Raw genomic sequence first — 27,279 nt, 5'->3', positions numbered from 1 at the left:
TCCGCCATCACGATGGTCGGGTTTGAGCGTGGAATTGGATTGGTCGTCTTTCCTCTCTTCTCATTCTCTTTCCCCTTCGTTTCATTCCCTCTTCAGCGAGAGAAAGAAACGTTGGTAGTTTCAAAGCTTCTGGGGACTCGATTAGTGCTAGTGTGCGACATCAGAAATACGTAAGCACGGTTCATTTCCAAGTATTCCTTCCGGTTAAATTGTTGTACAACGTTCTAATTTCTTAAGCCAAAGAGGATATCTGTCCCTTTCTCATTTTATTACTTTTCACTATAGATACTTGTATTTCCATAATAAGCAAGTACTAATTTAATAATAAAAATCTAAAAGTTCTAAAATATAGTCATGGTATGTTATCTTATTCATTTCTTATTTTCTTCATGATGTTGGTATATAATTTAGCAAATCGGTATGAATGCATTAGAGAATCCCTGAAGAGATGTAGGTTTGCTTTGCAAAATTGCTACGATGTTCTTCGATGGTGACAAAGGTCTCTTTGCGAAGTGAAAGCGTGATAATCGAGAATGACGTTGGCCGAAACAATGCGGCAGGCGTTCATCCTCTAAGGCATGAGTTTCGTATGCCAACTAAGGGTGATGTCAGACTACGGTGATATATGGTGGAAGCACGGGAAATGTCACGTGCCCAGCAACCTTCCATACAGCTGCAAAAGGATTAGGGGCCACATTCTATAACACGTTATTTCAGAATGCAATTGAATTCCTTTCACTGTCATTGACTCTGGCCTATCGATCAAAGTTGATCACTGGTTGTTACACCTCCATCATCATTCGGTGGTGATAATAAACTTCACTCACAATCAGAATTTATTTCAAGTACCATCTTCGAATCCAAATTTGAATAAAAAGAAAGCAATAAAAAATTAGTTTTTTCAAAAAACAAAGAATGTTTAGTGATAACATTTGCACTGATTATGAACTTTTAGGGTACAGAAATTAACTCTAATCTTTGCTTTCGCCATTCATGAAAACATAAGAACCATCGTCGATAAATGAAATTCCTTCATCCTCAACGGAGCACAGATGTTGCTCTTCTTTCCTTACTAGAGGCGTCGCGACGTGTCGCTCATAAAATCGATTATATAGCCGCTACCTCAATGAACCACGGACCAATGGTAAGAAAAGCGCTGATCCAATCAAAAGGTACGATCTCGAATAAGCATCAGTTGCTTCTGGTTATCTCAAAATTTTATCGTTTCGATGGAAAACGGATCTGAAGTGAACATGATATGATATTCTTGACAGTACGTATCTAGCGTCACTCATCTGTCACTAATGGCTACCGTATATAGTAGCTTTATTGTTATTTTACTTTTATCTCTTTTCAATAATGGCGTTGAATGTTATCATGCCGTGGTCGTTATCCATGGAGTGCTCACTGGAAGCGATAGTATGGAACTTATTAGTAACAGAATCCAAGAAGTAAGTACAGAAATCAAATACAAAACAAAGAAAGTTGTAGATGTCGCGTCTATATAAATTTAGCGGTAAATATGATTTCGAGTAAAAATGATTTTTCAATGTGCTTGAAACGATTATTAATTTTAGATGCATCCAGGGACACAGATTTATAATACTCCAAGATACGCTGGATGGAGTAGTCTGGAATCAATGTGGCATCAAGTGGAAGAAATAGGCATGGACGTTATGTCTGTGGGCGCTGCATTTCCCGAAGGAATTCATTTAGTCGGTTACAGTCAGGGTGGTTTATTAGCTAGAACAATACTGCAACGGTTTCCCGGTCACAACGTTAGAAATTTCATTTCCTTAAGCTCACCACAAGCTGGACAATACGGAAGTAGGTGACCTCAGTGCCATGAAGAAAGACAAAGAAATTACCGTTTCAAATTGCGTATTCTCTTGCAGCTCAATTTTTGCATTTATTCTTTCCAAATTTGGTATGCCAAACTGCTTATGAATTATTCTATTCAAAAATCGGGCAACACACCAGTGTTGGGAACTATTGGAATGACCCTCATCATCAAGTTAGTATATATAAACGATTCATTAATAGTTCCGCAAATTGTATTTTACCCTGCTTTTACAGGAATTGTATTACAAATATAGTACATTTCTTCCATACGTGAACAATGAGAAAAATTCGACGAAAATGCCAATGTATAAACAAGGTCTCACCAAATTAGAACGTATGGTGCTTGTTGGAGGACCTGAGGATGGTGTTATTACCCCATGGCAAAGTAGCCATTTCGGATACTACGACATTAACGAAACTGTGATAGATATGCGTGATCGACGTATTTATAAGGACGATTTAATTGGACTGAAAACATTAGATGAAAGTGGAAGACTTGTTCTTATCACAGTTCCAAATGTCCCCCATTATGAGTGGCATAAAAATGTATCTATAGTAGATGACTTTCTACTGCCATACTTAGATTAATGTAATCTTATCGTACTTTAGATAATTAATTTTTATTACATAACATAAAGGAAATTCCAAAGATCGAAGATTTCTAAACGATATCAAGTGTACTCATTATATTTATCATGTGAATCTCATCCTCTTACATTTTCTACTCGAAGATAATTTTCCAAAGACAAACGCGTAATAAATATATTTATAATGTTTCAACACAAAAAGTATTTAGTACCTTATACCTACAATCAGGAAGAATTACTTATTAAGGCAGTTCAATAATAAATGTGTATATATATTCTTTTTCATTAATAAATGTTTACTACTTTTTTCAATACAAAATGATTCATTTTCATTAAATATCATCAAGATTCATTAAGTACCTAATTCCTAAGTACCTAATCTACAACTGACATTCTATGTAGTAAATATAGGCATGGTGTAAATTATCACATATCATTGATGAAATAATGAATTAAATTACTTAGAAACTTTTATTGTGTGTAAAACGAGTGATGAGATCAAGAGCCCATTTTGGCTGATCAGAAGGAACCATGTGTCCAGCATTTCTTACTAACACCTCTGTCAAGTTATCAACGGTCTTTGAATACCCAGCTAATTCAGTTCCAACATACCATGCTTTTCTCTGTGCTGTTTTGTACTTCTTGGCTCCAGGCCATTTTAAGTTTTGGATATAGTTTTCCGTCAAAGGATATGCCACAATAATATCAAGTTGTCCACTGTATATAAGAACTCTGTAATGTTGAACAAGATCTTCTACTAGAACTGCCATAGACTGCATAATATCCGCTTTCAAATATTCTTCTACTTTTTTAGATTCGATATTGAATGTTAAATTGCCAACATGTATGGTTTTTCTAATATCTGCTATTTGAAGCCATTGTAGCATATAATCGGAATCATTACTTGGATCCTGATTATGCAAAAAATTAAAGTAATAATCGAAACCAGTTAAATTTTTAAACAACGAAGGTTCTTCGGTTAAATCACCATCAATAAGTTCATCAAACAAATTAAAGGCTTCTATATATTTCCCCTTCTTTATTAAATCTTTACCCTGTTTTTCATATGTATGGATTTGATTTCTGCCATTTGCATCAACTAAACCTATCTGATACAAATAATCTCCATATTGCAACTGATTCACTGGATCAGTCAATCCATTTCCAATTGCTAAACCTTTTAAGTTTATTTTTGTCTGTGCCTTGATATTATAATCTTTAATAGCATGAGATACAGCCGGTACATATTTTCCTCCATATGATTCACCAGTGACATAAAAGTCATTGGTCTGAAGTTCTGGGAATAACTTAAAGAATTGGACTAAGGCAGTATGCACATCTCTTCCCACATCTGTTTCATTAGTAGCATAGCCTTTTTCATTCTCCGTAAAACTAAATCCAGTGCCAACTGGATTATCAATGTAAAGCAAATTATGACACTTGTTCCAAGAGTATTCACGCATTTCGAGAGTTTTATTTTCAGTAACTATAAATGGTCCGTTTTCCAAAAATAAGCCATACATGGACGTGGCTCCAGGGCCACCTTGTAGCCATAATACTACAGGAGCAGTCTTTGGATTATGCTAAAAAAAAATCCTACCTTGCATTTCTTAGATACATTTTCTTATTTATTATTTGAAAGTTACGCATAATCAGAACTTTGATCACTAAAAGTTGCAAATATTTTTTATTCACAATATTCAAAATATTAAATTACTTACCAAGGCCGGAAAGAACCAAAAGAACATGTTCGAATTGTATTCTTTGTTAACAGTTAAATAACCAGAATAGCTACTGACATCGTTCATATCTTTATGTTGTACAGCAGCTTTACTACGGGCCTCATCTACTTTACCGCTTTCAATAAGTGGTGTCAGGAAAAGAGGCGCACCACAATCTTCTTCATTGCGAAGCGGATAATCCTTTGGTTTGGGATAAATATTTGTAAATCCTCTTGCGAATGAAACAATGAATAATACTTGAACAAGTAACACGAATTTTTCCATCGTGTTCTATCTGATTAATCGCAACTATCCTAAACACGACCTTCGAACAGCAGTCGAACGTGATCGAAACGCAATCGTCATATATGTTTCGACGCACAGTACATCTTTATATACCGGCGCGATAATATTACCAACATAAGAGATATTACTATCACGTAATTCATTCAAAGAGTAGGGATACATCTAGGAATTCCGAAAATATAGTAGAATTTGAATTAATCATATTTTGTACTTATATATGGAATTAGACTTAAAAAGAATATTTAAGAATTTCTTTTAATTTAACTATTATCCAAAATTGAATAAGAAATAATGAAATGACTACTATCTGCACTAAGCATATAATTCGAACTACTTAAAACTGTTAACATTCATGTAGATGGCGTTTGAGAATATTAATGTATCAGCTGACTGTACCAATACACGTTAATTTGAATTGCCTTTGTGTTCTGCAATACGATTGAAGGTTAATATAGAACTGTTACTATTTTTAAGTCTGAATACAACATGTTACAAATAATGGTGTCATTGTAAATAAACTTGTACGCTTCTTCCAATTAAATGGTGCAAAATCATATCGAAGTCTTCGACCTTTTGTGATACATTTCGTGATATTTTCTCACGCTTGCTATGATTTGGAACTCCAAGAAAAGTTTTTTATAATTAATGAATTTGAAGGATTAATCTATAAAAGTTCCTAACACTGTTATATTTATATATACACAAAAGTATTATTTTATTTGTTGTTGAAGTAAAAGAAACTACAGAAGTATGAATGATTCTTTCCTAGAAGACTTAGAATTATTGTCTACTGATGTTAAAACTGTAAATGCTTATCCAGTAGATCGGCATGTAACAACAAGGAATGCAACATCATCTCCTTTGCAGCATACACTGCAAGGCAAAGGAGAAAATGTACATATTGCAAAGCAATGTAGTACTAGGGAACCAAATACGAAAGATTTAAAAAAGTTGCCTGATCAAGACACAAGGAAACAACAAATGAAAGTAAGAATATCTGAAAGGAAAGAGAAGCCTGTTGAAAGTAAGTTGAAACCGATTGAAAATAAGGTGAAAAGCGATGGAAAGGAACAAGTAGTTAAAGATGATACTAAAGTAAAGATTAAAGAGTCAAGAGCAAAAATTTCTGAAAGCAAAGTGATTATGAAGGATAAAACGCGACGTTCAGGAAGTTATAAGGAAAATACTCAGGCTCCAGATGTATCTGTTAAGGAAAATAACAGACCATCTGATTCCTCAAAAGATGGAACTTCCCAGGTAGAAATTGCAAAAGACAAAACAAAAGCCTATGATCTCAGAAAAGTAGAATCCAAAGAAACCGATCCTGTTGCATTGCTTAATGCTATTAAGGACATTGTGAGTATATCCACAAAACAGGAGAGCACAAAGATTTTGAGAGCGATGCAAGAGCTGCATTTTAATTCTCAAGCAAATCTTATTAAACACCTACTGTGCCAAACAGATGACATAATCAATGAAATGCATCCTAGTAAAGATTCCAACAGAGTAAAAAGCCTAATTGAACAGAATGAAAGATTGCAAGAGGATATTGTTATTTTACAAAGAAGAAACGAGGAGCTGCAGAAGAAATTAAAGGAATTTGAATTTCTGAAACAGGAAAATATTGCACTCAAATTAAAATGCAAGGAATTATGTAAACAATAGCAAAAGTGTACAGTATTCTAATACTAAGTACTTAGAATATGTTGATAATGAGGTATTCATTCCATGATGCTGTTGAACTTTGATGATTACCAGCTGTTGTTACACTACATGAAAATATAAAGTGATTAATTTTGAAAAATAAGCGAGAGTAAAAAATATAAAACATACCAAGCTTTAAAGATGGTATTCCACAAGTTCAATAACAAACGTGCATATACGATTGATGATGCCGGTAATCGTTGATTATAGATGATGATTCATAACAATCTCTGTATTCTTTTATAGTTTTCTCTTTCAGCCCAATCTCCTTGTCAGTTTATTTAACTTATCTAAGGAAAGATATCATGCAATAAAGTTGATGGATTTTCCCACAATTTTTCTCACGTTTTCCTTATAGATAAGCGTGTCTGCTCGATCAGACACTTTTATAATGTAAACTAGAATATTAAATAAAATTGTACTATTGTGTATATTTCGTAAAATGATCATAGTTGATATAATGATTATATTTACGTGTGATGAAAGTAGGTGGAAATTCCGTAGTTATTTTTATAAATACTTTACAATTTTCCTCTTAATACCAATGGCTGTTAATTATCAGAGTATAAGATTCTGCAAATGTTTTAGCTACACGCACGCCAACGCGCGTGCGATGTTTTCCATATTGTTGCGTGTGGAAAGCGATGACACGTGTGTTGAAAATACGAGACCACATATTTTCTAATGTTTTTACTAATATTTTTTTAATTCGTAACAAAGTTTAAAGCTAACAGTATGTTATCTAGTTTAAATAGTCTGAGCCTCATTTATTGCATACGCGTCGTAATATGTATGTATTTTATTCCGCGTTGATTTGAAGTTGATATATTTATTGAAATAAAAAAGAAAAATAAAAAAATAAAAAAATATGATAGGTCTTTGTCTGTAAGAAAATGCCTAATAAACTACTTTATAATTGAATTTGTGTGATTTCTTAATTTTTAGAGTAGAAATTCAAGAAATAAAATCATAGCATATTCGTTTGAAACAATTTACATATATTCGAAGATTCTCTTAAAAGGCATATTAAGGCGACATGATACAATGTTTCAATAAGGATGCTTGTTGTACAATGCATATTTACAAGCAATGATAATTATTATGGAGTCAAGATCTTCGGTTAAATATGTGTAATGTATAAAACGCGCTCGAGGTTTTGGCAAAATCACCACATAATTTTATTCGGTAATACCTGAATGAATGGACGATTAGAAAAACGTATAAAAAGGAACGAAAGATCTTGCTATCGGCAGTTTTGAAGATATTAATTTTTTAAGAATAAGGGGTTTACATTCTTACCTATGAAAATGCAATTTTAAATGCGGCTATTTCGATTTATGCATAAATTCTAATAAATTAGAGATAAAAGCATATGTATCGCATATGGTACAACAAATTTATCTTTAGACGCTTAATTCTATAAAGCACTTATCTCAAAATCATGTTACTGACAACATCTCACGATCATCCTTCATACCTTCGACTATGATCAAGCGAGTTCTTTATCGATAAATATTCAAATAAAAATTAGTAAAACCTTACTTAAAAACACGATTAAGAAATAAATAATTCTACCGCATAATCTATCCTCGGACTTCTTTAAATTTCTCAGGTCTTCTTGTTAACTTTCCCTATTATGATTAATACCATTTTCTCTTTCGCTTTGCGTTATTTCCGTATACATATGTACATCTTTATAATATTCAAAGATAGGAACGATCTCTTCGTTAATCAGTTTCTTAACAACAAACATAACTGTACTAAATTCCTGAGTTTCTTTAATTTTTTTAACCATTCACATTCTTTATGTCACGTCTTGATAAGTGCGTCAACTATTGTCTCCGTTACGCAAGATTATCGGTAATGTTTTTCGAAAAAATCCTTTCTTTAACAAATTCCGTTTCGCATAATTAATAAAATCTTAGTTTTTGATCCAACAAAAGTTAACTCTAGTCTAGTTTTGTCATTAATTCTAGCCGTTTTGAAAATTTCACAATATTCTCACTAATATTGTTTAGGTTTGGAGTTCATCCTCAGAAACGTTTGATAAAATTTATTCTCTGCGAGAAACATCTCGAGATTCCCCTCTTGGCGCCACAACATCCTCATCTACATCATCTTGATCTTCATTGTCAGTTCTCTCCCCTTCTTCGGGTGGCCTTGTCCATCTGAAAAAATGCGATTTGGTTGTTAAGCTAGGTTCTTTAAATCTAATATGATACTTATGATAGTGATGTAATGCAACAGCAACCTGATCAACGTCTCCGGTGATCTGTAGAGGAATATTAATTTGGCGAACAAGTCTTCCTCGAGACACAACTCTCCACTTTCACGGACCAAATAAATATCTAAGCATAATCTTAGTATTCTATCGACGTAGGGTAAGTCATCGAACATAATCTTTGGCGCCATGTCACTAACTATCTTCCTCATCATTTGACTTATGACTATCACCGCGGTAGTGTACAAACCTAAGATTCTGTAGACATATACGAGAAAAAATAAATTCTAATAAATAAAGAAAAGAACAAATTCACACTGACTAGAACTGTTTGTGAAGGGAATTAGTATTGTATCCACACTGAATCTCACGAATAACAGTGTAGACCTAGCATAATGATAGCATTAGATAATTTCAAAAACGTACCCAAATCCACTAATAAAGCTCAACCCCTCCGGGAACGTTTTATCATTGAACAAGAACATCATGATGTACTTGCAGTCATTTAGGGGCACTCTCCTTAATAGCTGATCGTATAAAGAATCATTGCAAACTTCTTTAACGATCCACCATTTCTGACGAGCGCAACAATCTGCGTCGGTAGATAAATGAAGACTAACATCCCTGTACAGATGATTCTCATCCTCTTCCTCTACACTGTCATCAAGCCATTTCGCTGCAGATTATGGAGATTAATTTCACACATAAGTTCACTGACATTACGTTCTATCTTCGTTCCATAGATATCTTTCTTTATCATATGATACTTACGCATTCGCATTAATTGTGGAACGACGTCAGTGGTTCGACCAGTCACTTTCAAAAACTTGGGAAACGCATATTGCAATGTGATAGTACCATTATGTACGGTTGAGTCATTGCTAGAGAGCATATTAGCTAACGTTCTTCTCACAGGATTAAATTCATTGTTTTCATACGGTGGCAATTTTATATCTCTCACTTGTGTCGTTATCCCACTGGCATCTTTCGCGTCCGTTTTTCGAGACACTGTCCATTCTACGTGGATGACCACGGTTGTGCTATTATCTTCTAGTTCTGTTATCAGTCTGTCATAAAATAATTATATAAAGTTACAGATGCCAACGTGTATATCAAAAAATGATTCTTTTATATGCTTTTCAAACTCAGAAAACTTTTTAGTAATATAAAAATTGGAATTGATATGAATTCAGGAACGTAGTAGGATTAAAATAACTTTAACCGTACCTATCTAAGTCTGGCGGAGATATACTCCATAATTTTCGAGAGAACCCACTCAATCTCACGGCAGCGACGTCAGAATGTATATAGTTCTCCAAGAATGTGACCGCAGGTCTATCTCTCGCGTACAAATTCGAAAATCTCATGAAATCAGTTTCGTCATATTCGATGATAGAGCTACTTTGCGCCGACATAGAGTATATTGGTTCATAAGGACCAATTCTAATTTTCATTGAAACATCGTAGGGTAGATTAGAAACACCAACTGTGCCACCAAGTGCGAATAAGAGCAAGGGGAACCATATTAATCCAATCATGAAGAAGAGAGCACCACCACCGACTAAGTACTTGCTCATTTGTTGCTTCTTTACACCTCGTGGCTGAGGGAAATCCGTTTCTACGCCTCGCATACACTACAATTCACACACACACTTATTAATAATTTATATACAAACTTTGCAAAATATGTAGAGCGATATACCTTGATTTGATAAATATTGGCGAAAATATCTTCCATTTTGAACCAATCCATTATCGTCATGGAAGTGTCCGTCCAGATCCAGTCCATTACTGCCCTTAATTCGAATAAGAATGGGACTAACATGAATCTGCGGAAAATTTATACATCAATTATTAATAATATTAATATTTTACTTATTATATTAGTTTTAAGTTCGATAGATAGAATATATTCTAACACTTTGAATAAGACATAGTTGACAATGCTGTATTTCTTGCAGAGGAAATTGCCAAGTATTCGTGTCGGATAGCCTTGTCTTAATTGATAAGCCGCTAACAAGAGGTAGAAGCACTTGACCATGTACCAAATTTGCGGTGGAAGCCTCTCATTGAATTGTCTGTGATTATATTTGGCAATTTAAGAAGACGTTAAATATTCGAATTGAAATTTCTCTATGATGAAAAAATCCATCATTACCGTTCGGTAACACTTGGCAATATGAAGAACATCCAAATGTGAACGCCAAATATAAGAAAGTAATGGAAAATTAGTTTGCCTACGATTGATTTCTTTAAGAACAAGGCTCTATCGATAACTATCAATGCAAACTGTAGCAGTAACATCAGTAAGAATGGCATCGGAACTCGATTTTCTTGTAAATAGGCTGTAACACCACCGTCACCTTGTTGTGTCTAAAAATTGACAAAAATTATTGTTAGAAATTATCTTAAAGGTACACGATATTACTTGTAAGAAAATATAAGGATGCTTACCCCAAATGCAGAAAATCCAAAAATGAGTAGCAAGAAATTAAAGAAATCACACAGGAACATATATGCATATACGTTCGTCTTTTCTTTGCTAACTGGACTAAGAATTTTTTGGAAGAAATCTTTCATTGGTTCTTTGTATTTATTTACGCTGGAAACAAATCATTGTGGTTAAATCAATTTTAAGAGACTAATTCATATAACATCGTATTAAAATAAATACATATACACGCTTACGTCATACTCATGGCTTTATTGAACTCTTCGTTCGTGGGACTGATTTCTTCTCCTTGAACGGCCACTAATTTTTCATATTCATTTGTGGTTTGCGCATTTTCACCCTCCCCTGCTGCGCGAAGGTTCAGAGTTGCTCCTTTAGGTGTTCTTACGGTACTACCGCTGTAAATAATAAAATATTAATATTAGCAATTATATATTAATTATATATTATACAATAATATTAGAAACGTATAAATCAATGAAAATTAAGAAATTGACGTACTTTTCTTCTTCTTGTAGCGATACAGATTCTCCTTGACCTCTATTTTCTGGCGGTGGAGGCTTGGCTGGAACTACAGTTAAAGTGGAAGGAATAATTTTTCTTGGTTTTAGGGACGGAGACGTCCATTGTCCTAATGATTTCAGCATAAATCTAAAAATAGGATTTTTGTTTAATTTTTACGATGGAAAAATATTCTTATGAAATTTATTCTTCGATTTACCTATGGAAGAACACCATGAGAAGCAACAACAGATCCCACAAAGCATAATTATGTTTGCGTTCAACCCCCATAATTCTAGGAGTAAATAGAGGATTATTCGGTGCAGCATCTCGATTCCAGGGCAATACTTCCAATTGGAAAATGCATTTTACTATCACAATTGCCTAAATAAATTTACCTTTAATCAGCTAAGAAATTTTTTGTTTTTCTGAAAAAATTATTAATCTGTCCGAAGAATTTTATATTTTACCTCGGTGTACGCGATCAACGTTATCCAAAATGTTTTCGAGGGTCGTGGAATGGTTAACGAACCCCAGCAAAACACCATGAGAGGCAAAGGCGTGGAAAGGACGGATGCATTTTTAATTTGATGAAGGAACACCATGAAGTAACAAAGTAAACACGAATGTGCCAGGATTCCAAACCAAATAGAGGCCAATAATTGTATTATCGGTGGTTGATCGGCTTTAGACAGTGTACCACCTTCGTCATCGTGTTGGACAGGTGAGATTTCGGAGAATAGTGAGCTGTATAAATAACAGTTTTCATTAATAGCATTAAGAAATACCACCATATGATCTAACATAAATACGCAGAAGGAAGTTTTTTTTTCTTCTGCAAAACATTGATACGAAAAGCACACCGAAAGCTCGAACACCTGTAAAATAGAACTGAACGAAAGTTGATAGGTACATCTTTTTCTGTAAATGTAAATATTTATACAATTACGATATTCATGTCTACAGAATAATTTTTAAAGGGAGCAGAAGAAATTATAATGTACATGCTGCTTGCAAAGATCAACGTGCAGAAGGTGCGTTTAACAACGAAGTGAAAGAACATTTATCGATTTTACAAAAGTAGTCTCGATACCTGGAGGAGGATATGTCCAATCCTCGCTCCAAACTCGGTGCCAAAATTCGGATATGAGGGACCATCAACGAGCTGCTTTTCCTAGCAAAAATAACACTCCTCTCTGTCTACGTTTACTTTACATTATTTCTTTATATTAATATAAATGCGGATAGGAGATTCGGGAATTTCAATTTAATTTGATTTAAACTGACAGAAGCCTCTATTTCCAAGGGAAATACAAAATATTTAATTTAATGCAATTGAATTAAATTGCATTGTATTTTATTTAATGAAGATATACTTTAGGCAATGTCTATAAAAAATAAGCATTTTCTACAGAATCTTACCTTTCTTCCTGCGGTCGTGGTTGGTTAGATCCCTCGCCAGCATCGCAAGATTCCTCGGCATTTCCATTAGTCGATCTGTCAGAGCGAGCACATTTACTACTCTAGCTTCTACTATAAGGATTGGCCTAATAGCAAGGGCAAATATAGACTGCTTCTTTTCGAAAGGACTTTGAATAATTCTAAGAAGGAGAAGCAAGTACTTGGGATAAGCATAATACTACTAAAGCTCTAAAGTGTCGACGTGGGATACCACTAAAGGATTTACTATCTAAAACGAACTAAATCTTTAAAGTCATTCTCAATCTTTTCAAAATCACGGTTCTGGTTATTCTACGATACTGTATCTGTACAGTTAAGCGTTTACGAGCAAATAATGTAGGAAGCCAAAGAGGTAAGAACGTTTCCTTAGTTACAATCTTATCTATGGTGAAAATCTTACCCTTGTTTCATCAGGGGAATTGGCTGCCATATTTGAGTGATTCCCAATCGCATTCCCATCCGGAAATCTGGTTTTGTCTATAAATTAAACGATGCCAAGAAAAAGAATCTCCAACATTATCGATGCGATTTCTGTTGCAAATTTTTTACTCGTTGCATCACGTACCTTTAATACTTTTTTTTCTTTCGTTAAAACCTTGCGAATGTATCTATAGTCACGCGAAAATCTGTTCAAGTATTTGGTCATCGACGTCAGGGTGCTATTAATCATCACTATAACGAATTTGAAGTACGTAGCAATTGATACTTTTTGCTCATCCTCCCGTGTCTCCTCCTTTTCATCTGGTTTATCTTCTCCATATTCGTCGTCTGTTGGCACTGGTGTTTTATCACGTTCTGCCGCGGCCGCATCTTTTTCACCGGTTTCAGTGTCCGCCGACGCGAGACTTGTTTTGTCAGCGCCCTAATTTAAATAACAAATTATCGTTTGTGTTATTAGTTTGCTTCATTATTTCTGGCAGTTTCTGGTACGTGGAATTTGAAGACAATTACACCATAAGTTTATCGACAGCTGCAATTATTTAGTAACTGTGTTTGACGCTCTAAGGGCCAACGTTGTATTAACATTTCATTTGCAATTCTTTTAGTCAAATTACATTTTCGAATTCTGTTTTTTCACATGATATTTATAAAACGGAGGTTTGTCATTATTTATTTTTCCATGTAAATTCTACAATGTCATGAAGTTTAATGAAATTGAAATATTTATGGTATTATGATGAGCTTTAAGTAAACCGTTTGAAATTATAATAAATAATTTTTATTAAATTAATTAATGGACTATTCTAGATAAAAAAAATTTAATGGATCGTTGGTGGCGTTTTGTCTGAATCAAATTCTGCGTATGTAATTAATCGATATCAAAAATTATTGTTATGATATTAAAAGCGTGAGATTACGGTGCTACGCTGTAAACATAATGAAAACAAATTAAGCTAAGTATCGAGCGGCAGATATGTACCAACGACGAGGAGCCTCCTGCGACTACAACATTTAAAAGGAATGACATAAAAAACAAAAGAAAAAGAAGGTGAATCGACGTGAGTGGAACGTCACCGCTTCCGTCACATGTGTTTCTTTTTTTCTTTTATTACAAAGCTGTAAGATGCGAAAAGAAATGAAGAATTAACGTCGAAGCACTGTAATAACTAGCGAATATATGTATAAATGTTGTAAAATTCATTAGTACCACTATCATTCGTGGTTTGCTGTGTGTGTCTATGTGTGACTCTGTTTAGTGTATGTACTTGTTAAAAATTGTTAAAAGTGTGAGTTTTGCGCAGTTGGCTATTAATAAATTTCCAACACACTTTAATAGGTGATACGAATGTGTATAAATCCGATGTAACAAAGAAATTAATGAATAAATATAATGAGAAACAAAAGGATAAGAGGAAAACGAAAACAGAAGTAAACGATATAAAAATATAATAAAAGGTACAACGAAAGCTGAGAATTATTTGCAGGTAATATCAAAGATGACACTGGTAATCGACAATTTATTAGAGTACAATGATATTACAGGAAAGAAAGAAAGAAAACTAGGAGAAGAATTAGATAGAAAGACTAAAATGACGTTAAGATTGAAGAGAGCGTATATATATAGAATTTGAAAAGGACAAAAAAAAAAAAAAGAAACAAAAGAAAAATAAACAATAAGAATGAAGGAGGAAAAAATGGTGGGCAGGTAAGAGAAAAAGAGAGCCTGTAGCAGTGACATGCAGCCTTTTAAGTGGGTCTCACATCGGTGGCCACTGCAGTGTCGGTCTCGGAACGTGCACTGAGATACGACATAGATGATTTCTTCCTTGTTAAAGGCTCACTCCGACGACGTAGTCTCAGCGCGTCCTTTTCAGTCCCTCCGTACATGGCGACGTGTGTCGCGATCTCAATGTCTGTCTTAATCAGCGTGTTCATCAGCTGCAAGGGGACCACACTTTTGAATCATTTCTTTCCATGCGTTACCAATTGCCTTTTGTTTGCGCTGTACTTGTTGTCTGCTGTCTGATGACTCCTCGACGGGCCAAGGATTAGAGAACAATCGTGAAAAATGGTTGGGTGATCATTGCAAAAGGGGGTTTGGGCCAGTGGTAGATCGATAGAATAATGCGAGGACTTTACGCACACACGGAGATCAAGTCAACCTTTGGCCATGATCCCATGATCCATCTGATAGATTCGTTGAGGAACGAACTGTGAATTCGATTGAAAGTTAACTCAGTTAACCGAACTATGACTGGGTTAACAAAGTTAACTGAAGCACGAAATCAAATCGAAAACCATGATGTGAAATTAAAAACTGAATCGGCCTTTTCGATGATAAAAATATGCTGGATCGTTTCGCGGAATTTCTCAGTGGATCAAGCGTTCTTCGATTAGTCAAACTTTTGCTTCAAATCGAAAGTTCATAGCAGACAAACCAGAGATTCGTAACCCTCCAAAACGTATCGTTCAAAATTTTCATTCGCAATTTAGAAAGCAGCTAACATACCTCGGAAATGGTCATTCTTCTGCCGCGTTTTTCAGCTTCGTGACGTTTCTCCGCTTCTTGTTTTTCGGATTCAGTGTCCGGGATCAGATCGGTCACGTCGTCGTCGTCCAGGTCGTCGAACATGTAGTAGTCGCCTGATCTGACAGCTGATCAAACAAAACGAATTTTTCTTAAACACTGATAGAAGAACCAACCATTGTCACTTACACTATACTGTGCTGAAGCCATGCACGATATTTCACTCAACTTAAGAGTTGTGCTTTCGGACGATGTTACTATACGAGGCTCAGACTAACATTTTAGAAAACAGTATAACATCTATTAAAGTTAGAAAAAGTATTAGTACAATCACACAGGACACGCACAAATGCATCCGCCACCATCTTTGGTTCGCTATACATATTAGAATTTCGTGTGATACACAGAAACAAATTACGTATATGTACAGCAAGAGGTTCTGTAAAAGCAGAAGGATAGTTAGTCAGGATGTGGACACGTCAGTTGGTAGGACAAAGCCTAAATAAGCTGCGAAAAGAGAGAAAAAAAAAAATAAAAGGTAATTTTCATTTACCCTCTCTGTTGGTCTTTGGGGCGCGAACTCTGTACAACGGCCGTGTTCCTGGATAGAGAGTATCTAATACAAAGAAAAGACACAAAAAGGTATAGATAAAAAACTGAAAACGATGAGAAAGTCGTCGGCACAGGCTAGAGATCTATTTTACAACAATATACATGTATATTACATGTCGATTACGCTCGAGTTCTGGAGTCCTTGGTCAGCAGGATCAACAGGATGCAGAACGATCTGTCAAGAAATTAAATGGATTTTTGGATTTGAATTAATACATCTCCCTATAAGAGAGGTCAAATTAATTACGAAAGTGATGAATGAGAAGAACGTGATGAATGAGGAGAACGTGATGTTCGAATATGTCAAAGCAGGAGTGATGCCGAAGGAACATATACGAAACGATCTAATCATCGATATTATTTATACGAATATAGTATGTTTAACTATGTACATTCAATCAGATCCAAATATAAGACGACATCTAACGAAGATCAAAGAAAGTTCTCTTAAAACAACAAAAGGAACGGAAATGAAAATGTCCCGACGACGACATCAATCAAATATCTACACATTTAAAAAATCAATACCGAAACAAGATCTACTGAGAAACCAACAAAACTTCGGTCATTCAAATTTTTACATTTGGACACGACGATACTCGGCATAAAAATCAAAAGACTCAAACCGGAAGATACCCTAAAAATCCTCTAGAACCATCAATAGTAACGAAACGAAAGAAAGATCGGTGCTTCATAGATGATCTAGAGGTGCTGTCGCGGAAGCATATGTACAGGACATCGTAGCAGATCGACGACGGTGATCTTGTTCCCGTTGTGTCGTTACATGTGTGATGAGATAGCGGGGAGCGAGATGTGCTCGAGACGATGGACTGTCTTGGTGTTTGTAATCCATTCATCCATGGTGGTCCGATGAAGCTGGACTGTCGACGATGTCGGATCGACGAGGTCAACGATCGATCCCGTGGTCCTCTGTCGTATGGCGGTGGCGAGAACACTGGAAACGTCTCGTCGGGCGATGGACCACGTGGATTCAACTCGCTACTTGGTGGAGAACCGAAGGAAATACGGGTCGGTTCGAGGTAACCCTCGAGGCTCACTGTCATCACAGCGGAATTTGGTGTAGGCGCCTGCAAGAGAGACGCAGCTCGCGGTGTCAACGGGGCTGGCTCATCCTCGTCTTCGTCGATCGGTGTCTGATAACCCTGAGGAGGGGTGTGACCGCACGAGCTTACGCTGGAAGACCTTGCCAGAGGCGCTGCCCCTTCTTTTTCGCGTGCATCAAATATAGAGAATCAAATATAGAGACGTTAGCCTGCGAATAGTCTCTAAGTTTACCTACGTTGAGGTTTAAGTTTAAGCTATTATTTGTTAATTACTGTAGAGTACACGTAGGTTGGTAGAGTAGAAGAAGCCTTCGTTGAAGTTTAGATTTAGACTGTTTCTTGTTAAATATTATGGTATGCACCTGCATAGATCGGTAAGGTGGTAGAATTCTACGTTGAGATTTAGATTTATGCTATTTCCTACTAAATATTGTGGGGTACACGACATATGTTGGAAGGATGGAAGAACTAGACATTGTGGTCTAGTTTTTAGCTACTTTTCGTTAATTTTATAGGATACATGCGGATTGGTAAGATGGAAGAATCACAGGTTGCTGTTAGTAGGGAACAAAGAAACCTAGAGTTGAGATTTAGGTTCAGGTTACCAGGTAAAGGTATATGAAAGTATAATATTGAGGATTTAGGAACAGAAAGGTGAGGATGAGGAATAGAAAGTTTGTCTGACATTGGGAAATTATTTATCGACGACGTCGTTCCGTCCTGTCAACCTGACCATTTTATACTTCAAACGTTGAAATAATTCTTACCAACTGCATGTATCTGTGGCTCCCTGTAACTAGGTCCTTGTATTTTTCTTTGGTTAGCTTTGATTTTATCCATTTTAAACTTCAACTTCTGCAGCACGTTCTTCTCAACGTTTTCTTGAACTTCGATGCGCTTCTGGTGCAGTTCTTCTAATAACTCCGCCCCTCTAGACGCTAGGATGCTCATAGCTTTCGTTTCATCTACTATATGGAAGAAGTAATAACTCTTGAACAGTCGTTTCTGGAGTAACAGGAAACCAAAGCATAGACCATCCCAGACCATGCCGATGTCTTCTTGTGGCACCTCGCAATCCAATTTTTCCAGAACTATGTCGCTCACTGAACTTCGGAATTTTCTTAGACAAGTTATACCGAATAGCTGAATCAGTGGACATGCTAACACTTGCAGCTAAAATTCAATATTTTATTCGTTAGAGTTATGATTGATGTTAATAAGTAAGACAAAAGCTTTATTTTCTTCTAGTATTATATATTTTACACGTCAGGTCGGTGATTTTAGTGCTAAATGTTTCAAATTACCTGTTCTATCAGTACGCATCCTACACCCTGAAGCAAAGCCTTGGAAAATATGACGACCACATTGTAACCGATTAGAAGATTCCACCATTTCAAAATGGTTTTCACTGGTCTCAAGTAAAAATCACTTCCTTGCCAGAGGAACACGAATGCACCAATTAAATAACCCAACGAGAAGAGATTGGTCCTTTCTGTTCCAGCCAGGAACATGATAGACAAAGTAACCCACATGAGACTTATTAATACGCCTCGTTTAATTATGTCTAACCAACAGTGGATATGTGACACGTAATCCTTCACAGGATTGACGAAATTTGGTTTCTCCATGTTTTCGTAGACGGAATAATTATGACCAGCTGGAAATTCTCTGTTAGTCGCTGTGCTTCTTTCTTCGATTTTGAAGACGAGACTTTGTCTGACGACCATCATTAGCAGAATAAAATCACCTGAATTAAAATGAAAAAAGATCAAAGTTTGATATTTTGTATTAATTTTATATCTGAAATAAATTTCTGCTTAGGTTCTATTTCTTTGTGCTGACAAAAATATGAATCTTAATACTTATACGTAATGTTTTATTATGAGTCTTACACATTAATTTTCTAGCGTTTGGTGGAAAGTCAGGATCAGGTAAATACATCCACTCTTGCAAACCCCTCAAAGTTTTGGATTCACTCCATGGATACTCTGAAAGTTAAGAAAAATAAAAAATTATTCTCTATTTGTAAATTACTTCAAATATTAATACCATAAATATTTAACCAACCTATACAAAACCAAGACGGTGGAGCCACGACAAAAGAATACTGAATAGGTAGTAAAATTATACCAAAGAACTTGAAGAAAGGCCAAATTCTGGATATTGATTTTCTTCTTAGAGAGAAGAATAGTAAAAGCCAAATGCTATAAAGGACAGAATAGAAATCCAATCTGGTTCCAATGAGTGCCACTATTCCTATCAAACAGAATTCAACGCCAAACTTATAGAATCCATAATTGAAAAGGAATTTCAAGCACTGTGGTACTCCTTTGTCAGCGTCTTCTCTGGTGATAGAAGGGAACATAACTTGAGGAGTGTCCAAAGGTTCGCTATGTGCTTTTCTATAGAAACACTGTCGAATTCTGATGATTTTTCTGAGAGTAGTCACCACTAAGATTCCTATATAACCCTTCAATAATTCTGCCAAGTGTCCTGGCTCTCCTTTTTTTATTCCAAACCACTCTGCGATATTATACATTGTGTTATTGCTGCCATACTGAGTTTGATTTTCAGCTGGAAATTTCTGCAAATAGCAAATGAGAAGATTTATTTGAAAAATCGTATCAATTAAAACATGTGATGACAAAGATATTAATTTTTTAATTATTCAATTATCAAAATTGTAATCAATAGCAATTAATATTTTATTATACACTGAATAAAAAATAATTATTTTTTATGTGAATATGAAATACTCAGGCGATCGAATAGTTCTTTGATTGATTGTATATTTATATTTACCGTGCAATTAATATTCCAGTTATTGTGATCGATATACTGGATTTGATATAGCATCTTCACGACCATCAGAATGGCAATTATCGCGGCGATCGTGTTGGCAGTACATATTTGAACATTTCTTCGAGAATTGATCATGATAACTAGTATCAAGACGAATACGAAATTAATAGCACAGACCTGAAATTTATTATTTAGGTAAATGACAAATTGAACACCAGTTCTTAATTACATTAATTACTTTAATTAATTCATTTAAACTCACATCGTTGACACAGAAAATCATCACAGAAATGAAAATGATCTTTTGCATGTGAATTTCAAAGAAGAGCCAAGTGTAATTATAAAAATGTAAGAATTGCTGTATTATTTTATGAAATAACTGTAGCCGCTCCAGTTTAGACATTTCTGAAAATGAAATATATCTGTTAGATTAATTTTGATTCGAAAATTCGCAAAATCAGTATAATGGTATCATACCTTTTAACTGCCTTAAGGAGTATATACGTTCTTTCTCTTCTTCAACAAGGAAAACTTCTCCCGGTGAAGATGGTGGCATGGTTAAAATCGGTGAATGGCCAAGACTCGATCGTTCGACTCGAGGGCTCTCCTCAGTTCTATAATTTTTAATTATTTATTTCTCCCAATTGTTATACTTATATTATTATACTATGTACTACATATTATATTAGTTATATGCTAACCCGAATTTATCGATATCGGTCACTTCCAAGAAATCTTTATGGAAATAATGAATCTGGAGGACAGTGATAATTACGAAGAACGTTGGCGTGAGTAATCTAACAAAGAGATCCTTGGTCTCGTATATTTCTAAACCAATGTCCTTTTGCAAGTCCTCGTCAATATGGAGGTAGTTCCAATATTCTGGGAAATTATGAAATTGGTAAGTGTACACGAGAATCAGCATGATTACGGAGTAACCAATGACTGTAATCCAGAATGAGTACATCATCTTCCTCCATACTGTCCATGATATCTATAACATAAAAAGAATTATAAAATCATTATATTTTTAAAAGTCATTTGAGAAATACGACAAGAAATTATATCGATAAGGTTTTACAAAAAATTTAATTAATAAAATTATATTGAACTGAGTATAGGCACAAGAAATTTCATTAATAAAGTTTTACTGAAAAGATTTGAGTACCTGGAAAGTGATGATTAAAACTAAGAACAGGGACATATAAATGATCCTGAAGACGGTCATACGTTCGCCGGTGATTCCAGAGATGAATAGCATAATAGCCACTACAGCGATCCAAAATTTGGTTAATAATTTTTTCAAAAGTATGCCAACATCTTTCATGAATTTGCTTTTGATTTCCGGCGCTTCGTGATTCATCGCCGTAGTAGCTGTCGAAACAGAGACATGTAACGGCGCTACCATGTCTCTCAACGCTGAAGAACGTCTTTGTCTGGTTCTTTCAGCGGTATATTGTCTCATAGTTATCCAGAACATAGATATGAACAGACACTGTAAAGTAGTAAAAAATGTTATGGATAGTAAAATATATCTTACGTTAGTTTGTAAGTGAACAAATTATTTTTACTTTGACGACTAAATGCCATCGGCTAAGTTGTTCAGATTTGCTGAAACCAATCTCCGACACACTTATCCCGTTTATCTTCGTTGGCAGCTCTTCTTCTGTCAGATCCATGCTATAAATGTATTGAACTAGAAGCAAAAGCATTGCATAGATAACGATAAACGGCGAGCATTTCATCATGGAAGCGCGTTTATTAGGCACCATCCAGAGAATCAAGGCCCATAATAACAGCGCAAACGTCGTCCAACTGTGGTACATTATACTCCAAGTCTAAATATTAAAAGAATCGTATGAAATGATTGAAATTTTAGAAAAAGAAATTTGATCAAATTCGTTGGTTTATTGAGTCTTACCATCATTATGATATTCGTAGCAAGATAGGATGAATTGATTATCAATTGGAAGATGGAATATACAGCCATAATGATATGTTCGATGATCCCGGATTGCTCGTCTGGAGTAGCTAAGAAGCGTTTAGTTAATTAATGTGCTTTGATCTTTATACATTATTAACAGACAACGGATATTTATACAAATTTATATTCTTATATTTATCCGTTATATTTTATTATTAACGTATAATATATATAACACAATTTGAAATCATAATATATATCTGAATCTTCTACAAATGCATAAAAACATCATGCATTAAACAAACCTTCACTGAGACTTTGCATCTGAATGTTGTCATCCTGATGACCATCTTGGACAATGACACTTCCGGTCGAATCTTGCAGTAGTCCCGTTCTCCCGGACCCAAATCGCATCAACTATCAGTAAAAATTAACAATACTATTCTCTATATATTACAAAAACTCCTAAATGTTCCTACACAGCGTTCTCTCTATCTCTTGTATAATTTTAATTTCTATTATTATTCTAACTTATTAAATAATCTATGTTAATAAATGTATAATATATGCTTTGTAGAGTAAAATTTTGTTTGTCAAGCGTACACATGCATGCTACGTATAAGTGAAGTAAATTTACCTTCGCCACAATAGCTACAATAAGAATTCATAAAATGTGCCGATTATTTGAATAAAAACAAAAAAAGGAAAATATAAAAAATTGTGTGCAGGTATGTGAAGTCAAATTGACCAGATAAATAAGAATGATCGTGATAATATAAGTAAACAAAAGTAATTGCTATGACAATCATACGTGCAAACTTAATTATTATACGTACGGGTGTGCGCTCGTCGACAGGTAGGGACGACGAATTAATGATCGGCTTCTAAAACAATGGCAAACTAAACATAGCGGCATCCAAACGGAAAAGGAATTTGCTCAGCGTTAAAGAACAACCGCAAATCTGGAAGGCGACAGCAAATAAAAACACGGCAGTTGTTTGAAGAGAGACGGGCAGTCAATTTAACAAAAATACATTAACACAAAGTTATATACCTCCTCCTTAAATAATTCTCATCACCTTCGTCAACCAAAGAGAGAAAAAACGAAAAAGAAATAAAAATTATTAATTTCATTCCATGAATACTACGTTTTATAATGATACGAACATTCTCTTTTGTCATAACAAGTTAGTGATAGAACAAAATAATACTTACACTGGAAAGTACATATATGTACATGTGTATACGTGTATATATGTGTACATATATGTATATGTACATGTATATATGTACACGTGTGACTGGTATATATGTATATAAATAAAATGTAAATAAAATGTGAGTAAAATATGAAATAAAATCGATGATGAACTGTACAGTGGAATTTGATTAAAAAATCTAAAAACAGGCAAAAATCGAAGAAGAAAAGAACATTCGACTCATGCAGGATGAGATCCTTACGCGAGCCTTTCGTCGCGCTGATTGCCATCTTTGAGACGGAGTTCTTCTCCTGATGGAAACGTGCCTGGACAATGGAGTGTCCAGATTCTCCAGCTTTCCGCTCAAACGTTTCACTTTCTTTGCCTGGAACGCCTCGTTAGTAAAAGCAACGTTCTTCAAAGAAAGACATGTGTGTTACAGAGAGAGAGACACACTTGTGAGTATCAAGAATTAGTGGAAATACAGTCGTAGAAGCTTAGATCGTGTTATTTCGCCGACATCGAGGTTAATCGTTCTCCTTAACCGCATGAAAATTAATTGAGTCAGTAACAGGCACATTGCACGCATCGTGCTTCATTAACATGATTCATGCTTAAGTGAAGTTTCGCTTAATTTCTTAATTATATTTTATGTCCATCACTTTCGGATACCCAAGTATCCAAGACATGGTATTCAACAATATTTCCAGTTGGATCTTCTAGTTGATTTCCTTGACCCAGTTAATTACAATTTCAATCGATAAAACGCTACTTTCGTTTAATTACTTGATAATTTTCGCGTTTAATTTTTCATTAGCCTCCGCTAAATTTCACATCTGGTTTAATGGTACAGTAAAATCTTGATTATCCAAATTAATCAGTCTATATATAGTTTCTATTTTTCTTTTCTAATCTCTCTCATAAAGGACTACTAAACTTTTGATTATTCGGTGTTCCGATAATCGATCGTTTCGTTGGCCCACTCATCCTGTATACTACCTTTTCTCAATTAAAATTACTATCTATTATTATTAATAATCGATAAAGAAAATTTTCCGACGTCCCAAAATATATTCAATTTGAAGCTGTTAAATATTAACTTTTTGAATTACTACAAATCGAATTAATAAGACATGCCCATAGTATCTCAAATCGCCTACCAGACAATTATCTATGTAGATGCATTAACCAGCGTTCTGATAATCGAGATTCCACTATATTTCTAATGTTCCAAATATCTCTTTCGTGTTTATTCCCGATTGTACGTGTTCTTCATTAGTGAAATAGGGATGCACTAACAAATAAACTCACCGGCTTTTTGCTCAGGAACTGTGACTGCAACGCCAGAACGTAATAAAGCCAAAACAGCCTTAAGAAGTAGCCATAAATTAACCAATTGGCATCGGTCGTGTACTCAACGTCCCTCGGGTCAGTGCAATTCGTTTGATAAACTGGAGACAATGCGAAATAACGTTGCCAGGTGCTATTTACGGGTATTAGCTCCTGAGGCACTTGATTCTGGTAGCTCAGCAAAGCCAGGATGTGAAGAATCACCACGACCATCACAAGCTTGCATAATATAGCAAAGCCTTTTCGGAGCTCTTTGTTACATGCCCACCAAGTTGCGGCTCCCAGGAAGACGAGGAAATAGAAACCACCTTCAACTGATGGTTTCAAGGCTGCTGTGATACACAATGACGCTAGAACTACGTAGGTCCCGATTCGTCCTAGGAAGTTGATGATCTAAACATGGAAAGTGATATTAGCTCGAGGTTCCGTTTGAATAATTTAGCGATGGAATTATCAAGCCAAGTGTAAAATTAGTATCAAAGGCGTGAAAATGAAAAGTGCTGGTCAAAAGTTTGGAATTACTACATGTTCTATGGATACCTTATTACCTTAGGATATTAAGGAAAAGTAGTTTAGGATTGTGCTAACTTAGAAAATCCTTTGGCAAAAAAATTTCACTTCTAATCTCGAATTAGTAATAGAATTAGCAAGTGATTCAAAAAGTGATTCCAAAATTTTGTTGGTACTCTATATGAAAAGGTACATAATGCAGAAGTTACAAGAAATTTCTTAAAATGCACCGGTGTACATACTTATATCCATAAAATTTCTCTGGAAAATTTTTTAATAAAAGATTACGAATTACCTGATCTAATATTAATTGATTACCTTGTACATTAATAATTCACGAAATATTGACAGATTATATATTATAAAATCGAACGAAATTGATTTATTTGAAAAATATGTTTGTTTCATCGAACAATACCTTGACGGTGCTGTCAGCGCTTTTCTTCGCAGCCTCATCGTTTCGACGTAACGATGCATTGTCTTCCTCGTCGGTAACGTTCTTTCGTGATAGAAACCGACATATGAGATACACCATTATACTAGCGGGTAAGACGATTAATTCTGGCGTCAACCAGAAGAAGATCTCCCAGGCAGAAGCGCTATCTAGTCTTACAAAACCTATGTGCCTGAAGATCATTTCCATCGATTCGCCTAGAAATAGTTTAACAAAAGATATTCTCAATCCAAGCTATAATCAAGTCCGAATAGATGTAGTTCAAACTTCTCTTTATCGGGCATAGTTACGTACAGTTGTGAAGGAAGTGACCATAAGCAGGTAGAGCTAATAGAACTATGTGAAAAGTGAGTTGGCTGACTGTTGTGAGAAAAGACAGGCCGATGCAAGTTTTTAAATAGTGCCCTGTGTGGCCAGCCATTGTTTTCGCGTCTGGTACCGGTACATGGGGCGAGTATAGCATCAGAGCCAAGTAAACCAGAGACAATCCTACAGGTCGCCATATTATACCTGTTTAATTCGAGAATTGCAATTTTAATAATATTATTCTATTTTAATATTTTATTTGTTATCATTTTAATAATATACATACTACGAATATTTGTCCGTTTATGAGAAATTAAAAAATGCAAAAATATAATATACTCGGTGGCGAGCATGTAACTATATTCCAACTTAATATTAATATACCGTGGAATGAAATATTCATAGACTGTAATAGATATTCAAAGAATGCATAACATTAACTATGCAACGAAGATAGTATAACATTCATAGTAAACACTAATTTCAATTAAATTTAGAAGTACCTATTTGTATATTATACTCTCGAAATTGTACATAATATGCAAATATATATTAAAATGTTTAAAGTAAAGTTCTTGCCATGACATTCAATACTTAGATGCCAAATTTTTAAATTATTTTTAGAAAGATATGAACAACTGTGACATACTTATAAATTACAATGTAAATGACATTGTGAGATATATTCATTCCACGACATTTTCCGACTGATATTCGTCACGCGTAGAAATGCAGTTCATTTTGTCGGTACGAGAAGAAATGAAATGGGGTAAAAGAAAGGTCAATTTCAACCTGGGGACTTCAAAGATGAAATTCTACCACGAATGACATTTTACACCCCCTGTATCATACGATGAATTCTACCAATTTGTATGCACGAATAAGATAGCCATCGCTCTAAACGATATTTCAAAACTTATTATGCATGGAACATGGTTCGTAAAGGAGGACAAACATATGTACGAGTAATTAAATCGGTTTGGATTGGTACTGTCGGAACGCTAATTACATTCGCTTCGTCAGGAAGCGTGAAAAGCAATTAATTTATTTGCGAGCGTCTTAAAAGAAGCAGCTTGTGATTCTCGAAAACCTGGTCGGTTTATTTGAAGAAAATTTCTCGGGGAGATAATCCTCATTCCAATTTGCTCCAATTCACGTACCGACTTTATGAAAGCACTTTCTATTCGTAAAGTACGTTCTGCTTACTATTTTCTCTTCGTTGTGTGCACAAACGAAAAGTTTGACCAGCTGCCAAGTAAACTCGAGTATACACCATTCTCTCTATTTCAATATTG

At 35.0% G+C, this 27,279-nt stretch overlaps 4 protein-coding genes across 14 annotated transcripts in view; 2 read left to right on the top strand and 2 right to left on the bottom strand.

Annotated features, from left to right (window-relative positions):
- The first annotated feature begins 1,113 nt into the window (after nucleotides 1–1,113).
- On the top strand, nucleotides 1,114–2,748 carry Ppt2 (palmitoyl-protein thioesterase 2). The gene is made up of 4 exons (XM_072011769.1): nucleotides 1,114–1,451; nucleotides 1,578–1,827; nucleotides 1,896–2,014; nucleotides 2,077–2,748. The coding sequence occupies exons 1-4, from the start codon at nucleotides 1,305–1,307 to the stop codon at nucleotides 2,428–2,430; spliced, it is 870 nt and encodes a 289-aa protein (XP_071867870.1). The 5' UTR covers nucleotides 1,114–1,304; the 3' UTR covers nucleotides 2,431–2,748.
- Nucleotides 2,749–2,881: 133 nt separating this feature from the next.
- LOC139991562 (venom serine carboxypeptidase) lies at nucleotides 2,882–4,579 on the bottom strand. The gene is made up of 2 exons (XM_072011767.1): nucleotides 4,151–4,579; nucleotides 2,882–4,012 (listed from the first exon to the last, which is right to left on the bottom strand). Exons 1-2 carry the CDS (start codon nucleotides 4,433–4,435, stop codon nucleotides 2,891–2,893), a joined length of 1,407 nt encoding a protein of 468 aa, XP_071867868.1. The 5' UTR covers nucleotides 4,436–4,579; the 3' UTR covers nucleotides 2,882–2,890.
- Nucleotides 4,580–4,815: 236 nt separating this feature from the next.
- Nucleotides 4,816–7,312, top strand: LOC139991563 (uncharacterized). The gene has a single exon (XM_072011768.1). The coding sequence runs from the start codon at nucleotides 5,207–5,209 to the stop codon at nucleotides 6,119–6,121; it is 915 nt and encodes a 304-aa protein (XP_071867869.1). The 5' UTR covers nucleotides 4,816–5,206; the 3' UTR covers nucleotides 6,122–7,312.
- Nucleotides 7,138–27,279, bottom strand: part of Piezo (piezo type mechanosensitive ion channel component) — a 28,846-nt gene continuing 8,704 nt past the window's right edge. The window contains exons 3-37 of one of the 11 annotated variants that reach the window (XM_072011755.1): nucleotides 25,973–26,188; nucleotides 25,643–25,875; nucleotides 24,676–25,107; nucleotides 23,627–23,779; nucleotides 22,471–22,582; nucleotides 22,163–22,272; nucleotides 21,813–22,079; nucleotides 21,410–21,736; nucleotides 20,943–21,235; nucleotides 20,719–20,855; nucleotides 20,504–20,646; nucleotides 20,242–20,418; nucleotides 19,507–20,023; nucleotides 19,332–19,427; nucleotides 18,744–19,186; nucleotides 18,207–18,612; nucleotides 16,317–16,379; nucleotides 15,746–15,891; nucleotides 14,998–15,174; nucleotides 13,361–13,657; nucleotides 13,196–13,272; nucleotides 12,757–12,831; nucleotides 11,805–12,081; nucleotides 11,555–11,718; nucleotides 11,335–11,484; nucleotides 11,070–11,231; nucleotides 10,836–10,983; nucleotides 10,540–10,754; nucleotides 10,301–10,459; nucleotides 10,084–10,210; nucleotides 9,609–10,015; nucleotides 9,153–9,448; nucleotides 8,808–9,057; nucleotides 8,412–8,639; nucleotides 7,138–8,328 (exon numbers count right to left, since the gene is read on the bottom strand). In XM_072011755.1, coding sequence (XP_071867856.1) covers nucleotides 8,214–8,328; nucleotides 8,412–8,639; nucleotides 8,808–9,057; nucleotides 9,153–9,448; nucleotides 9,609–10,015; nucleotides 10,084–10,210; nucleotides 10,301–10,459; nucleotides 10,540–10,754; nucleotides 10,836–10,983; nucleotides 11,070–11,231; nucleotides 11,335–11,484; nucleotides 11,555–11,718; nucleotides 11,805–12,081; nucleotides 12,757–12,831; nucleotides 13,196–13,272; nucleotides 13,361–13,657; nucleotides 14,998–15,174; nucleotides 15,746–15,891; nucleotides 16,317–16,379; nucleotides 18,207–18,612; nucleotides 18,744–19,186; nucleotides 19,332–19,427; nucleotides 19,507–20,023; nucleotides 20,242–20,418; nucleotides 20,504–20,646; nucleotides 20,719–20,855; nucleotides 20,943–21,235; nucleotides 21,410–21,736; nucleotides 21,813–22,079; nucleotides 22,163–22,272; nucleotides 22,471–22,582; nucleotides 23,627–23,779; nucleotides 24,676–25,107; nucleotides 25,643–25,875; nucleotides 25,973–26,188 — 7,595 coding nt within the window. In that variant the 3' untranslated portion in view covers nucleotides 7,138–8,213. Of the gene's footprint in view, nucleotides 8,329–8,411; nucleotides 8,640–8,807; nucleotides 9,058–9,152; nucleotides 9,449–9,608; nucleotides 10,016–10,083; nucleotides 10,211–10,300; nucleotides 10,460–10,539; nucleotides 10,755–10,835; nucleotides 10,984–11,069; nucleotides 11,232–11,334; nucleotides 11,485–11,554; nucleotides 11,719–11,804; nucleotides 12,082–12,756; nucleotides 12,832–13,195; nucleotides 13,273–13,360; nucleotides 13,658–14,997; nucleotides 15,175–15,745; nucleotides 15,892–16,316; nucleotides 16,380–18,206; nucleotides 18,613–18,743; nucleotides 19,187–19,331; nucleotides 19,428–19,506; nucleotides 20,024–20,241; nucleotides 20,419–20,503; nucleotides 20,647–20,718; nucleotides 20,856–20,942; nucleotides 21,236–21,409; nucleotides 21,737–21,812; nucleotides 22,080–22,162; nucleotides 22,273–22,470; nucleotides 22,583–23,001; nucleotides 23,050–23,626; nucleotides 23,780–24,675; nucleotides 25,108–25,642; nucleotides 25,876–25,972; nucleotides 26,189–27,279 lie in introns of all 11 variants that reach the window. The other 10 variants (XM_072011756.1, XM_072011757.1, XM_072011761.1 and 7 more) reach the window with 10 other exon arrangements.

Source organism: Bombus fervidus, chromosome 10, assembly GCF_041682495.2.
Source record: "Bombus fervidus isolate BK054 chromosome 10, iyBomFerv1, whole genome shotgun sequence".
NCBI classification, from domain to species: domain Eukaryota; kingdom Metazoa; phylum Arthropoda; class Insecta; order Hymenoptera; family Apidae; genus Bombus; species Bombus fervidus.
This window is presented reverse-complemented; position numbering and strand designations above follow the sequence as displayed.